Source organism: Phoenix dactylifera, chromosome 17 (assembly GCF_051530095.1).
Source record: "Phoenix dactylifera cultivar Ajwa chromosome 17, Ajwa_hap1_PhDact_Kaust_v1.1, whole genome shotgun sequence".
Classification (NCBI taxonomy): Eukaryota; Viridiplantae; Streptophyta; class Magnoliopsida; order Arecales; family Arecaceae; genus Phoenix; species Phoenix dactylifera.
Window position 1 is genome coordinate 16116260 of NC_143206.1, and position 15763 is coordinate 16132022.

The 15763-nt window shown below is 40.9% G+C and overlaps 1 protein-coding gene across 1 annotated transcript; it reads left to right on the plus strand.

Annotated features, from left to right (window-relative positions):
* The first annotated feature begins 10267 nt into the window (after window positions 1-10267).
* LOC103698294 (uncharacterized) lies at window positions 10268-13426 on the plus strand. Its single transcript, XM_008780290.4, has 3 exons — window positions 10268-11118; window positions 11374-11502; window positions 12555-13426. Exons 1-3 carry the CDS (start codon window positions 10526-10528, stop codon window positions 13033-13035), a joined length of 1203 nt encoding a protein of 400 aa, XP_008778512.4. The 5' UTR covers window positions 10268-10525; the 3' UTR covers window positions 13036-13426.
* The last annotated feature ends 2337 nt before the right edge of the window (window positions 13427-15763 follow it).

Sequence of the window (15763 nt, forward strand, 5' to 3'; positions counted from 1 at the left end):
AATTCTTCAGCTGATATCTTATGTCCACAAGCTTTCCCCGCTGGCGATTGGCTAGCTGTGACTCCATGAAATGACACAAGACACACACCACAAGCTTAAACCGTTCAAGAATTTAAAGTGTTTGGTTCTTAACGAGGGGTTGATTCCGCAAGACCAGGGCCGGCCCGAGCCCTAGGCGACCGAGGCGGTCGCCTAAGGTCCCGGGCCAACGGAAGGCCTCCGGGAGGCTGACCCAAAGGAAGCAAAGGCCCCATATAAAATGGAAACAGGAGCTGGCTACGAGTCTTCCCCCTTGATGGAAGGGAGGTGGAGAGTTTTCTGGCCTGCAGAGGGGCAATTTGGGAAGTTGGGGACAGTAGTTTTGTTTTGGGTGGAGAGAAAAAGAGAGGAGGGATTTGGTTGGCTTCATACACGTGTGAAGCCACTCTTATCTTTCATCCCTTCTCTTTTTTGGTTTTGGTCTTGGTTTTCCTTCCCTCACATTACTCTTGATCCAGCTGGGCCATCAGCAAGAAAGATAGGGGGATTGGAGATCGACTTCTTGGAGGGTAGAGAAAGAAAAGGAGGGACGGGGGGGGGGGTTGAATGGCTGCTGTGCCGTGAATCGTGATGTTGCAGTGGCTGCTTGGGTACTCACCTGAAGGGGGGATGGTGGGATGGGACTTTTATTAATTAGATGGAGTGAATTTCCCATAATGCCTCTACTTTCTCCTATAGAGAGGTTCCTTCCTGGACAAATTCTTTCCTTTACCTTGACCATGAAGTGCCATGGGATAACCTATTCCTACTTTGCTCTTGCTTGACATGGTAAACAGCACCATCAAGCATTATCTCAGTTATTTAATCAATTTTATGGGCCCTTCCTTAAGCATAATTACTTTTCCGTGTTTTCATTCAAAAATTATATTAAACTAAAATTTTTTTTTATATGTCTTTGTTGCATACATGCATTTTTGTTAAAATAATATACTTGATGGCTATCTATTTTCATATCTTTTTTTAAATATTTTATACATATTAAATTTTTTATTATTAAAAAAAAGGCCTCATTCACTGAATCTGTCTTAGACCTCCAAATATATTGGGCCGCCCCTGCACAAGACTCTGAGCTTTTCTTCATAAATGACCATGATTTTGAAGCTTCCGATCCTTGATTTAATCAACATGGTCCCACTACTTGGTGCACGGCTCTGAAAACTTCTCTACTTCTCTATTTTACTCTCGTTTAACAAGCCTATTTTTCTCTTTCAGCGTTTTTTTTTTCTGTTATTTTTTTTAAAAGTTTGTCCTGGATCCTAAGCCGAGCATACTGTTCCAGTGGAATTTCATGCAGAAGTCGCCGTTGTCTAAGTGATAAATGAGGCCAAGACCAGCAGCCAATCATCCTCGTCCTCCGTGATTCTCTTTTGCTCCAGTTTTCAAAGATTTGGCCAAAGCCTACGACCACGCCTAAGACTATTCGCAGTCTTCCATCCCCATGTCGGCCTTCTGCCCGACGATATTACCGCGGTTGGCCGAAGGGACGACAGGAGTTTCCGTCGGAGAAGGGAAGGTGGATGCGGACTGTGGGGCGAAGGGAATGGGAATCTCAGACCAAAGACTAGTTTTCCAGACCTCAAAACTGTTGTTCAGTCTTTTCCTTGCATGTTGAAAAGATCAGCCCAACCCAACGCTTTGAAGTCTTCAGCAGCCTTTTCTCCGTAGCCATAATCTGGGCCCTGAGCGTTGGAAAAGTCTTGCCGCTGCTCAGGGCAATTGGCAAATGCTCGCTGTTTGCGTTTCAAGGGCGTAGATTGTGGCCAACTTGGTTGGATATCTCCCTTTCCTGTGTCTCCATGTGGATTCAGACTCGGCTCCATCGTGTGTTAAGCGTGTTGAAGGACCACACTTTAAAGGAGGTGTGTTCTTTCTGCTTTCTGTTTACGTTGGTCGCCATTGGAAACGAGGCCTTTTCTTCTAAGAGGAAAAAATGTTTGCGGCACTGGTTTTGGATGGTGAGGTTCCGGCTCTAGATATGACCACATATATTGCAGGACATGACGTTATAAAATGATAATAAAGATAGTTTGAGGTATATTTTTGAAATAAGATAACAGGGTAGAGGACAACGTAGCTAGAAGGAAGCACGTAAGAGAGACTTTTGCTCTTAATATGCTACACATAGCTTAAACAAGATATGCAAATCAATCTACACATGGCTTAAAACTTCATTGCTCAAAATAGTGTATCTAATCCAATTAAATATCTTAGGCATGACCATGAGGTCCTAGTTCTAAGAGTTGGTTTATTAATAAATATTTAATTCAAATTTTTGTTATATTTGGAATAATTGCAAGATGGATATTTAACTAAATATAAGTATACTTAAATATTAAATCTTATCTTAGGCTCCCAAATAACTTACTTCTCTAAATAGATAAGATTTAGATTTTTGTCTTTATTTATCTTTCCTCTCTTAAAATTCTAAGAAACTTCTGTGGATATATTTTTAATTATTTTTCATGCGGTATTTCAAAATGAAGCGTAAAGATGCTCATTTTGTTTGCAAAACATCTTGAACTGATGCTTCGCAAATGGACTCTTGGAAGACTCTCATAAATGAAGAGATGAATTTTCACGAAAAGATGCATTTGATCTGATGGTAATTCCAATGGGCACAACTCTTGATGAATAAATGGATTATATGAGGGGATGTATTCAAAGAAAGGGTGTCTAAGCATCCAATCATACTCATCTTTTCACATTTATAAATAGCAAAGGGATCGCATTTTCTATCCATCAAAACAATATCTCCTTCTATCTGAATAACACCACATAGAAAAGAATTGAGAGCAATAAGTGAGTGAATGAACTCAAATGCACCTATTAAGCATTTGAGAAGAAGATTATGTCCGCATAAAAAAGGATTGAGAGTGATTGCTTCAATCAAATTTTCTGATTTTCAGCATATCTGGATTTGGCTAGTTCGAGTCCGATCTTGATTCTCCTTCATTAGAATATACTTTAAGAAGAATATGAAGTAGTTCATTATATCTTGAGAGTGGACCACTATCAACTATTTGTACCTAAGTAGGATGAATTTTACTCTAAAGAAAGCACCTTCCATAGCTTGCCTCAAACTGGATAATATTAAAAATTAATTTTATTTATTCAGGGTGTGCAGAAGCCATTAATTAAATTTTAAAGATAAAATAATAGAATTCTATAAAAAAGATTTATAATATTTTAGAAGAAAGATCTCCAACACTAAGTTTCTTTAATCCTTCCGTAAATCCATGCCATTATCAAAATTAAAATATTATGGGTTAGGATTTATCTTATTGCATGCTCAAATAGAAAATAATGTTGGGGTCCATTGCTCATCATGCTTATACTAGGATTCTAGTCCTAGTTTATCATAGGATCCTATTTCAATTCAAGTTGGAATAGTTTGTCTTCTAGTGCAAGTCCGAGTTATATTAAGTTGAGTCTTAGGTTCAATATTTTTGAGTTTGTTTTTTAATTGAAGCGAGATATTGATGTTTTATCTTTTAGTAGGAGATGGAGATTGCTGCCATTGAATCCAGATAGAGGCAGCAGTGCAGCTCAAACGACCCTGAGGTAGGCTGGAGATGAGTTGAGCAGGTTGGTTGAGGCGTCGAGTGCTGGTCTTCTCCACTGGGTGGCTTGCAAGAAGTCTACTTGTCGAAGAGTATCCGGCGGAGATCCTCCGATGCCTAAGTCAAAATAATAGGACAACAATATAGAAAGGAGAGGATTTCAGCACTGTAGTCTCTGTGAGCAATATTGTATACGTACCTCAGGTTCTCTGGATTGCCTCCGTTATATAGAGAAGCCAATTTTATCATTACTTGGGCCAACATGGCGTACAATGATGGCCAAGCAATGGCTGGTGGTACCACCATAGTGTAAAGATTAGTCCACAATGGGAGGTCATTACTTTCTCTGCATTGGTGTACTTGTCGGTGCGTTCCAACATTTCAGCGAGATCGATGGGGGAAGCGCTTTTCTAGAAAAAAGAGGAAGCTCGATTGCCACAGGCTGCTCTTCATTGTCGACATTGCGATTGACTGATCCAGATCGCAGATCTCCAGTGTTGCCACTAAAGCGACTGACGTATTCTTTAAGGGATTCTCTCTCTCTCTACTTAATGTCAAGCAGTGCGTCCGAGCGGCGACGTCGTTTTTGGCTGGAGACGAAATGTGCCGTAAAGAGGCCGGTGAGCTACTCGAAGAAGTGAATGGACTCGGACCAAAGCCCAGAGAAGCATAACCAGAACCGAGCCGCCTTGCTAAGGGTTGAAGAGAATGCCTTGTAGGGCAAGGCGTCGGTGGCTTTGTGCAGCATCATGAGAGCTTTGAAGCTCTCAAGGTGATCCAGATGATCCGAGATGCCGTCATACAGTTTTACTTGCGACATCTTGAACCAAGATGGGATCGATTCTTCCAAAATTTGCCGGCAAAAAGAGGGCTCCAAGAAAAAATTGAGGCCGTTGCTCGCTCTCGGAGCCTATCCTTTAAGGGCCCGAATCTGCCGGCGCATACGGTCAACCCGGAATAGTTTTCAGGCACCCTAGTGAGAGAATACCTAAAAAGGAGGGTGGAGGGGTCGCGTTCGATAAGAAGCGGCGCCGGGAACTTGGTTGCCCACTTGCCCACCTGCCCACCTCGGGCCACACCCAGTCGGGCCCCACTTGGGTCCTGCCTGGGTCCTTCACTGCTCAAGTGCATCATGTTGCAAAATTTGCCAAGGCTAATTGATGCTGTGTAGTATGTAGACTTTCTATTAGGTAAAATTATTAATCCCTAGTCATATTGATTCTGCAAAGTCCAAATAAACTGCACTATATACAATACATCATCTTGCGTGCCAATTAGTATGCTAGGTTTGAATGGCATGAAGCAGCCTCAGAATTTTAAAATTATTCTGGGTGATATGATGTTGGGAGTCTACATGCAGCAGGAGACTCCTAAATTATAACAAAATGGCAGAATCTTTCATCAGACTCTAAAACAGAAATGCTTTAGAGGGCAGTATCTATCCTGACCGTGCTTATTGATAAATGCGTTCTTACTGTATCTATTTATTCTTTTTTAAATAATATTTTTCAAGCACTACATGAAATTGAAAAAGCCGATGCTTTTTAAGCTACCTGTCGATGCTTATAAGCTACCTGCCCTAGAGCCCGAGAGATATGGAGGAGGTCACCGGTCCCACTCCCTGACACGGTGGCTTCAATGGATGACCTGATCCGCCTGCTGAGAGATTCCACGCGGGGCCCTCGGTCTTTGGAGGCAGGGATTCTGATGGCTTACTTGTCTTACTACATTTGGTTGGACAGGAATGCCGGTCTGTTTGAGGGGAGGAGGATGTCACCGAGGATGGTGGTGGATAGAGCAGTGACACATGTGAGGGAGGTTTTGATGGCTGCCGATGTGTTTTCTTCTGGGACGGCTAGGGACACCTGGGGTACTCGTCACGCTGTTTTAGCGCCCCGATTTGCCCTTATTTCTTGGGTACCCCCACCCCTTGGCTATATCAAAGTTAACTTCGACAGCAGTAGGTCAGTGGATGGTGTGACTGAAGGGGTTGGTTTTGTGATCAGGGACCATTTTGGTAGGATGATAGCTGCAGGAGGTCGCCGTACGCCGGGACTTACGGTAGTGGGAGCTGAGCTGAGGGCAGCCTGGGAGGGTATATCCTATGCGAGGTTGGTACTTGGTGCCGAGCGGGTGTACCTCGAGGGAGATTCCTCCATGGTGATTGATTGGGTCCGAGGGGCGGATAGGTTTGGTGATGGTCATCCCCTTATCCGGGAGATTCGCATGATGGCTCAGATGTTCGGCGGCTTTCGGGCAGCACACGCGTTTAGGGAGGCGAACAGTGCAGCAGACTGGGTCGCCTCCTATGTCGCCCGACATTCTGGGGATGTTATTTGAACGTCTGCTTCAGATGTTCCCTATCCTTTGTAATTTTTACTTTTCCGTGATTTGGCAGGATGTACTCACGTTCGAGTTATATGATATGAGTAGCCGTTTTCACCAAAAAAAAAAAAAACGTCAAAGAAATATAAAAGCATGGAAAGCAAACTTTACGACGCTTTTTTAATTTTTTCTTTTTCGCAGTGAGCGGCACTTTTAGGCATCACTAAAGAACGATGTTTCCTGAAAGCTTCATGAGGTGAAATGGTATCCTAATCTGCCACGTCGCACGTCGTCAATAATACTATTAAGCATTGCTAAGGAATGAAGAGATATTATCATCTCAAACCCTCAGTTTGGTTGAAAACTATTAGACTAAGATCTACACCATTGTTAAACAGAGACCTAACATCATTATTAGATTAAAATCTACATCCAAATTGTTTTTGTTTAAGAATTATTTTTGGAATAGAATCACAATGCTAGGCCGACAACTAATTAGAATGAAGTGATGCTCCAACTTGGCATGATCCCCTGGTCCCTTTTCTACTTTCAACACATGTTAAGGTTACTTTTCCGCATATTCAGATGACATAAAAGCATTTTTCAATTCATTATGGGAGTACGTTTCAGTGCATAGGTGCAACTGGACTCATAAAGTTAATTGACAATAATAGGTCATGGGCAATTTCTATGCTCTGGATCAATTCTCTTCAGTTACATGCTGTGGAGAGATTATACTGTACTTACCAACTTATTGACTGACGTACAACACATACTTCTTTATATGCTTCTTTTCATTTTTCTGCTTACAAAAAAGAGAAGGCTACAATACATTTTTTTTTCATTTTTTTTGGCTTTAAAACACAGGAATTAGATGTTTTGATCTGATAGGAGAGTTGTTTCCCACTCTGTTTTATAATAGTTGGTGTCTAGGAGTAGAAACAATACGAGTAATGTTTCAGCTATATGTAAATAAAATCAGTAGAAACTTCATTATGGAAAAATAAGTTTGGAGTCCACTTATGCTCGAACATGCATCCCCAAATATGTGCAGCTGCAAATGTTAGTGTGCATTTGCAGTAAGGTTTCATTCCAACTACTGAAGAGAACTTTCTTGAGTTACTAATCTGCCATTCAGTGATCTACTTTGATTTATTTCTACCTTTTCCATTCTAGAATTTAGGCAGGATAAGCTTGTAATAAATTATTTGAAGTATAGGAGCCTTGCTGGAGCAATCATCTTTTAAAATATTATATTAGTGCTTGTATTCTTGCTGAGACAGAGGATATGAGTATACAACTTTAATTACGTTTGCTGCTTGTCAAACTGGAACACGTCTTGCAGCTTTTTGAGGATAATCTTGTGAGAAATTGGACAAGATCTTGTAGATTTCTCGATCAGTTAGTGAAATGTGGGTAATAGGGTGCTGAAAAGGAACTTTTCCTTCACAAAAAAGAGACAAAACTAAAACCTGTGTCCTTCCATTTTGCCAAATAAACTTTTCTTAGAATTTATATTTCTCAATTTCTTGCAGTTTGTGATTTGGTGGAAGGTGTTGAATTGTCACGAATAAATGGATATCACTATTATTCATTGGGAACTTGCAACAATTGGATTTTTCTTTCACAGTTCAACAGCAGAAGAAGCTTAAATATGTTGGGCATAAGGATAAGATAGAATAATGATCTGTAGGACACGTGTCATATAATTTGATGCATGTTTGGAGGTGATGCTCCCATGTATTCGCTAGCTATGAGTTGCACATACTCAATGGTCCTTTTAAATGATCTAAATTGGATTGGAGGGACATACGTAAATAACACGATAATTTGATACTTGAATGATTAAAGTCTTTTTTCATCTTGCATTCTTTTTAACAGTTCTTTGATCTTGTGGTAATGATAGTTTGATTGTTAATATATATTTTGAAGTTGAAATTATAGGCTAAAATTATGGCTAAGAAAATATCTAGGTCAAGACAACCAAAGCACTCGTCCATGTGCTTGAAGGAGATTGGGGGGGCAAAGACGAAAAGGGTGGTGATGAGCAATACAAAGGAGTGATCGAACGAGTCTGAAAGCATTCCTCCAGCATGCTTGACTAATGATATCTACCCGTGTGAATGAGTTGTCTACTAGCATGAAGAAGAAAAAGAAGGCCGGATGAGGACACTCAAGAGAGGAGGCAGAGGTGGCATTGGCAAAGATAATTAGAATTGAGATGGGTGAATTGGGCGAAAGCAAGAAGAGGAGGATGTCATTAGGCATCCGACAATACTTAAAAGCGTCATCTTATATAAAACGCTTTTGATAATGCTTATTGGCATGGTCTAGTATAAGAAATTGTCGATATCTAAAAAGTGCCTTGAAAATTTATACTTTATGCTTTCTGACATTTATAAGCCTTGTCACTTTTTGATACTTATAGAAAAACGTTGCGATATTTTGGTGTGCTTTAGGAACTTCCTTTTTCTTGTAGTTAGGTGACAAAATTTCAGAGGACTTTACTACGGTACAATGAATTCTCCCATGGAATCATGAAAATTCCACCACCAGGCCCGACAAAACAATCCTTCTCAAATACATGGTTTTGCCTCCATTTTCATTATGATTGGGACTTGACACGTACGTAAATTGCGCCATAATTTTGAATCCACAAGATCTCTTATTTGAATTGGGCAACAAATGAAAGACAAAGTTCTTCTTTGCAACACCATCATCACATAACTAAAGAATTATTAGTTTTGCTGTACGAGAACAGGAAGTTTCTAAACCGGTGGACAAGAATGAGAACAAGAAGTTTCGCCCATTCGGTATACATGCACAAACCTATAAATCTATTTCTATTACCTAATAAAGTAGAGTGCTTGCATTATATAATACAATCCATGCTTGTCTTGATGAGGACCACAAGATCACCAAATATAATTCTATTGGTCGGACTTGGCCTACCCACTTTGTGCTTACGCTCGGTCATTTAATATACTAATCAACAGAAAATCTTAAAACGTGAGACACAAGTAGTCTGAATCCATGCTTACGCTCCTTCCTCAGGACCTCTTAGAAGTGGTATACTGAAATGCTCACAAGTCTGTCTTTTGTTCGAGGGGTCATACCTCTCTAATGGAATAGCCCTCTAAAACATAAGTACTCTGAATCTACACCATTATTAATTCAGTCATACAATATAGCCGCCATCTTTGCTCAACCAGATTCCTCAAATCTTTAGTTAACCAATGAAGCAGCTCGCATCATAATTTTGCTCTCTTTCAGTCAGAACTATATATAGCTAGCCGTCTAATACATATACATTGACCATAGAGGGGAGTGTGGAATTCTTCCTCGTGCTGGAGTTTTCACGGCTTATTAATGTTGATGATGTAAAGTACTTCTAGGTTATTGCTTTTCTTTTTAATATCGTCGCCTTGTTAATTAAAGTCTTTTTACAAATCTATACTTATATGTATATATTTTTTTTTATTTAAAAATGTTTATTCTCAAGCCAACAGGAGTCTGGGTGGTTGGGGATTCAAAGAACATAGTCTAATGTGACACCAGGCATGCATGCAACCAGTGGGAAAGGCTAGATCGAGCTCTTCCTGTCTATATACAACGTATTAGGGGGAATCAGCAGACTTATACTATATATACTGGGAGTAAAGTCCCTCAAATATCTCGTTTCACAAATGATACCACCAATAAACTATGCTTTTCATTCAAAAGAAACAAATAAAGTATGCTAAAGTCATACTTTCGTGTCCAAAGCCTTATTTTCATATTGTCCATCATAATCACTAATGGAAGCCTGCCACGTATAGCTGCTACTGTATCTAATCCATCTTCAATATAAATAGACAGGGCCAACATTCTCTTGTGTGAATTAGCTAGGCCCCACTTGGTCAGCAGAATTTTTTTAGATTACTTGTTCCTCACCCAAGGTCTCAGCAGATATTTTTTAGATTACTTGTTCCTCACCCAAGATCTCTTGCAGCTGACGATCAGCTTATCATCGGCTCTGATAGTATTTATAATAATTCAAAAATTTATTTTAAAAAAAATAAGTAAAAAATATTTTTTATTTTTTCATTTTATATGAATATTTAATTTTTTATAGTAAAATATTAATATGAAACTAAATATATGCCTGTATAGTCCTGTAATCTATAAGCTCAGAGACTGGATTCGGTTTCACTCTATTAGAGTTTCGGTATGCACCCAATACCGGATCCGGCCTCCAAACCGGTACTCGGTGCGGAAGACTCCTCAATAGAAAAGTCTACGCAGTCATCCCCTAAACGAGAGAAAAATATTTCCAAGTAAAATTTAAGCGCTTCTTCAACTAACTAGGTCTTCCCTCAGACCCCAAGACAGCGAGACAAACTTCAAGGACCATGACCCAGTCCTCCCTTCCTCACCACAGTGTACCTAACGTATGAAATAGGTCCCATTACCTTTGAAATGCCCTCCTCCCTACATATATTCTCAGCCCTTAATTAATTGTGCTCTCCCCCATACACATACCCCTATCCTATGTATGCTTCCCCTCTCCCACTTTATATCCCAACTTACGCAGCACTAACAGAAGCCCAAAACCAGCAGCCATGGAAGACATCTTGAACCAAATCCATCGTGCATGCGAGCTAGCCAGAGACCTAGAAACCAGCCTCCCACACTTCGTAGACAATCCCCCGCGCATCTTGAGCTCCTGTGGAGAGATTCTTGGTGCCCTCCACAAAGCCATGCATGGGCTACACTCTCTATGCGCACCACACTATAGCACCCAGTTCCAGTTGCCCTTTGGGGAGACGTCGGGGTCTCCTCCGGATATCCGCGTAGGGTCATCTACGGGTATACGCGCCGGAGAAGGGAGCTCGGGTGGTGCTAGCTCCATGCAAGCAATCAATCTTATCCGAGGGCCATTGATGGAAGAAGACAGTCCGCTCCCTGGACGCGGGATGCCAAAGAGCGAAACGGGCGTGCTGGATTTGCGGCAACTGGGGTTGGAAATCCAAGCGACATCCGCGTTCATGGAGATGATGGAGATCGGGAGTGGCTCCGGCTGCGGTGGCACCACTGAGACGAATGTTGAGGCATTCGGTAGGGGGGGTGGAGAGGCTCCGGTGGCGACGGAGGGCTCGTCGGGTTCCGGCAAAAGACCGGCCGGGTCGTTGACTCAAAGATCTTCGAGGAGGAGGTAAATTCCAATCTTTAGACTTTTCGATGAGTTCCCACTGGTATTTTCTCTTTGGAAAGGTCAAGGAATTTTCCTTTCATGTGGGTTTGATAGTGATTGAGAACCACAGAGAAGTTGCACACATACTTGCTTACCTCACCATATTTTTATTATAACAACGTACCCCAGAAGAAAGTTTTTACTACAGAATGATCACGGTAAAAGGTTTGAAAGTGGTTATGTTGGAGTTATATTTGTAGTTATTTGAATTGTCAGGAGGGATACCGGCGGGATGATCGTGAGGGTGCCGGCCCGCCGAGCAGGAAACATGGAGATTCCGCCCGACGACGGATACACCTGGAGGAAGTATGGCCAGAAAGAGATCCTGGGATCCAAATTTCCAAGGTAACCATCTCTTCTATTTAACCCCCTTTTTTTAGGCAGCAAAGTGTTTTTTCTTTTTCTTTTTCTGAGGAAGCAAAACAGAATTAATAACTAGCGAAATGCCAGTAACTTGGCTATCCCATGCTTCCAGCCGATGTAGTATTGCTTCCATACTCTCACCAAGGCCTAGTGAGATGTGATGACTTGGTAGCTCCATACATTCATTGTGAACATACCTTGTATGTATGTAGGCCCTTGAGACTTGTAAATCAGGTTAAATAAGGAATGGAAACTTGAGGATTTATAATGGAATCAGCTACCAGAGGCTTCTTCCCGGTTCCCATCCATAAGAAGAGGGATGCAGAAGATATATTAAGTTCAGGGTTATAAATTAATCATTAGTTTTATGAATGACCTTCTCATATCATATGGTCCACTGGATAAAATTTGGTTTTACTATGTTATACCATTGCCATAACAATAAAGCATCGTTTTTTTTCCCTCGAGTCCAGAAAGTCATCAAGGGTTTCTTGTATGCTGGGTTGTAATGGAATACTACGTCGTCTCTTCGGGAGGGTTAATTTCCGCTCTCTTTCCTTTTTCCTTCTTTTAACTACTGTTACTTCTCTTCCTTCAATCTTCTTCTCTTCTTTTCTTCTCTTGCATGAAACCTTTTTCATTTTTTTGATGAAAGCGATTAAGGGTCCGCTTAATGATTTTTCTTTGCTATTTTCCCCAGAAGCTGCCTCTTGTTATTAATCAAAGCATTTCAAATTCTTCCTTGGAACATCTGTGATCCAACCGGGTCATCTTAGTCCTTCCTTCCTCTTATTCATTTACACAAATCCCAGGCCCTTCCAGTACTCCTTATTTTTTGGTGAATCAGAATCATTCAAATTGCAAACATCAAAAGAATATAGTTAGCGAGCTACATCTGAATGTTCTCAAATCTATCTCGGCCTTCCGCTGGCTCCTTATAATTCTATCTGTATCCTAAATATCTATCTGGTTTTTACAACTAATTAATTAGAAGCTAGCACCATAAAAATTATATATATACATGCCTTTGGCAGGAGTTACTACCGGTGCACCCACAAGAGCTACTATGGTTGTGAGGCAAAGAAGCAAGTCCAGAGGCTCGACGATGATCCATACACATACGAGGTCAAGTACTGCGGCACCCATAGCTGCCAGACCTCCACCGCACCACTCCTCATCCCCTCCATGGCACCCACCAACGACAACAGCAGCAGCAACCCACAAGGGGAAGCCCTGATGCCCGAGGCTCCCGCACAGCCACATTCTTCCCTACTCGCTTCAACCGAACTGGGTATCTGGTTCTCCAGGGAGTTCGAGCATGGCCAAAGGGAAACCCAACCCCTCATCGTTCCTCATGGTGGGGAGGGCAGCAGCACACAAGCTGGACCTTCTCACTTGCAAGGTGGAAGGGAGGTCGACTGTCCCGTGGCAGACCTGGCCGATGCCATGTTCAATTCAGGCAGCAGCGGGAGCAGCATGGATGCTTTCTTCTCGCAACCGTCGCAAGACAATTGAAGAGAAAAAGAGGCAGATATGAAGCCATTAGAACATCAACGCCATTTTCTAACCTCTTTGTATTTCCAGGATTAGAACATTAGGAGTAGGACGGGATTCACATGATTCTTTTTTAGCCACCCTTCTGGCTTTGGTTAAGTCGCAAGTGCCTTGTACTACGATCGATGAGGTGTGCTGCATGTTATACATAACAATTTTGTACCTCCGGATTAGAAATTTGAACGAAGAAGTTGAAATATTGAGTTTTATGGTAAATATAGAGCTGCGATGAGTCTTGGGGTTTTTTAAATATGGGCTGCTTATTTTTTTTAAAGAAAGAAAATACACAACTTATTGTTTGCTTTAAAGATCATCCATTTTTTATCACTATTGCTTTCAAAAATGGTAGCCACTTCCTAGCTATAGCTTAATTTTACTGTTTTACCTCCTTTTTTTTTACTATAACCTCATGAAATCATGAAATTATATATACACAGCCCTAGTAAAGATCAAATTAGGAGCCAAATGACCATTACAAAGGTCACAAAGTGAACATAGAGACAGATTTCTGAGGCATTAATAAATTTGTGCGTATATATTAATTAAGGCTCGAGGTGTCCTGGGGGGAGGTCGCTCAATATCTCTCCATAATCTGGAAGCCTTGGAGTCTACCATGCATCATAAGAAGACGTTTTTTTTCCCAAAAAAAAGATTTTGGAAAATCCTGTTAATTCCTGTGCAACCATAAAATCATCTTTTAAAAAATTATCCTTCAGAGAGAACAGGCAGGTTTTCTAGGCTTGCATTAAATTAGAAGATCATAGACATTAATATCATCCTGTCGCAGGTTACATGCTTCTAGTCTTTTATTTGATTTTATGAGGGAATATTGCCAATAAGAATGACTTTGAAATTAGGACAGTTCATGTAGAAATGAGGTGAAGTTCTTTTGAGCCATGGTTAAATGTTACCCTTAACATACCAGGATTAAGCGTGAGACCGGATTTTTGTGCACCATGGATGAGGTAGGTGGTTCACGAAAGATTTTATTATCCATTTTACGCTAAGAGTACGCACAGCATTTACGTACCTTGACATTAAGTGTCTCGCCTGAGAAGCATCAAATGATGATAAGTTTGTTTGCAAATTCGAATAAAGTTTGTAGAGGGCCCAAGTGCATTTAAAAGAATGTTCAATGTCCTAAATTCCTAATAAAGTCTATCATTAGATGCGGCCGGACCCACCACAGGGTCTATTATTTCCGACGGTGATGTCGTAATCATCGTGAGGACATCATCAATGTGGTGTGCGGCGGTTTCATCCCACGAGACATGTTCCCAGAACCCTGTTCTCACTCCTTACGTTCTCATTCCGAATTCACACGCAGAACTTCAAGTCTTGAACGATCTTCCTGGGAAATTTCCAATGATTGGACGTGGGGGCGCTTGTCCTCCTCGTTTTCTTCTCTCGTTTTCTAGTTTCATATAAACTCCTTTGCCGTCTAGTTTTCAAGTACTCCTTTGCCCTTGGAAAAGGTCCCGCTCTCTTTCTCTACGTGAACCCTTCTTTGGGTTTCTCCCCCCCTGCCAAGCTTGTTAGAAGTTTCCCAATAAGCTTTATCGCCCATCGCACACTTCACGGCTCTTTGGAATTGCTCGGCAAGGATTATATTGGCTGCAGGCATCTCGTGGGGTCGTCAGGTGGGGACAGCGTGCATGTTGGCTGCTCACTTGAAAGTAGACTCGCTGTTTGGTAATCTATCGTTTACTTCGGTTGGATACTGTAGAATCTTGGGAAAGAACTCGGCGACTTTGCCTTTTTTTTTTTTTTTGGATCAATAGTAAGCTTTTCTTTCCCTTTTTAATCCCATTTAAAATCGAAAAACTAAAACATGGATCTAAGCCGGACGAGTTTGCTAGCCTTGACAATCTGGATTAATTTAGAGGAAGGTGACACCAAATCATCAAGGGCTGGTATTTGCTCCAGCCAGATGGTTTAAGTCCGCTTAAGTTATGTTTAGTTGAAAAATCTCTTACTCGTAATCTGGATAGTTATCTTGTTTAATAATACAGAATTTAAATATTATAATATGATTTTATATCTCATCAATATATAGGGCTTGAAAAAGGCACCATGAATACAAATGAATTAATCATCCATACATTCTACTGCAAAAAAAAAAAATATCATACTATATATATTCTATTGAAACATATGTTATAATATGTTGTAATATATTATAAAATGTTATAATATGTTCTATTGCAGAAAAAAAAAGCTTTGTCGAATCACTCGTTTCCTCTTCAACGAACATAAGATAGGAGAGGTTCGGTGCTGTTCCAGCTTACTTGAGGGATATTTTGCATTCCGATCTCCTTAGATGTACCCATACTAGAGTGTATGAACTATCCGGTTCAAAGAGAAAAAAATTAGAAACCCACTTAGCCCATTTAATTTGGATCAAGGTCCTACATATCAGGACTAGTTCATCAATTGGTGTGGATGTAAGTTATTCTTAAAATGGTGAAGCCCTTGTGGCCCTAATAATTCGAAGAAGCACAACAAACGCTCCAATTTATGTGCGCCAAAAAAAATGGCGCTATTCTTCTACCAGAAGGAGCATGCGGTGTAATAGCCAACTCCTTTGGACTAATGGCCAGCCTGAAGAGACCAGGCCCATTGGCGGTTGATCGTGGTCGACCGATCATGGGAGGTAGAGAAGAAGACTCCCAACCTCTCTGATCTTGCT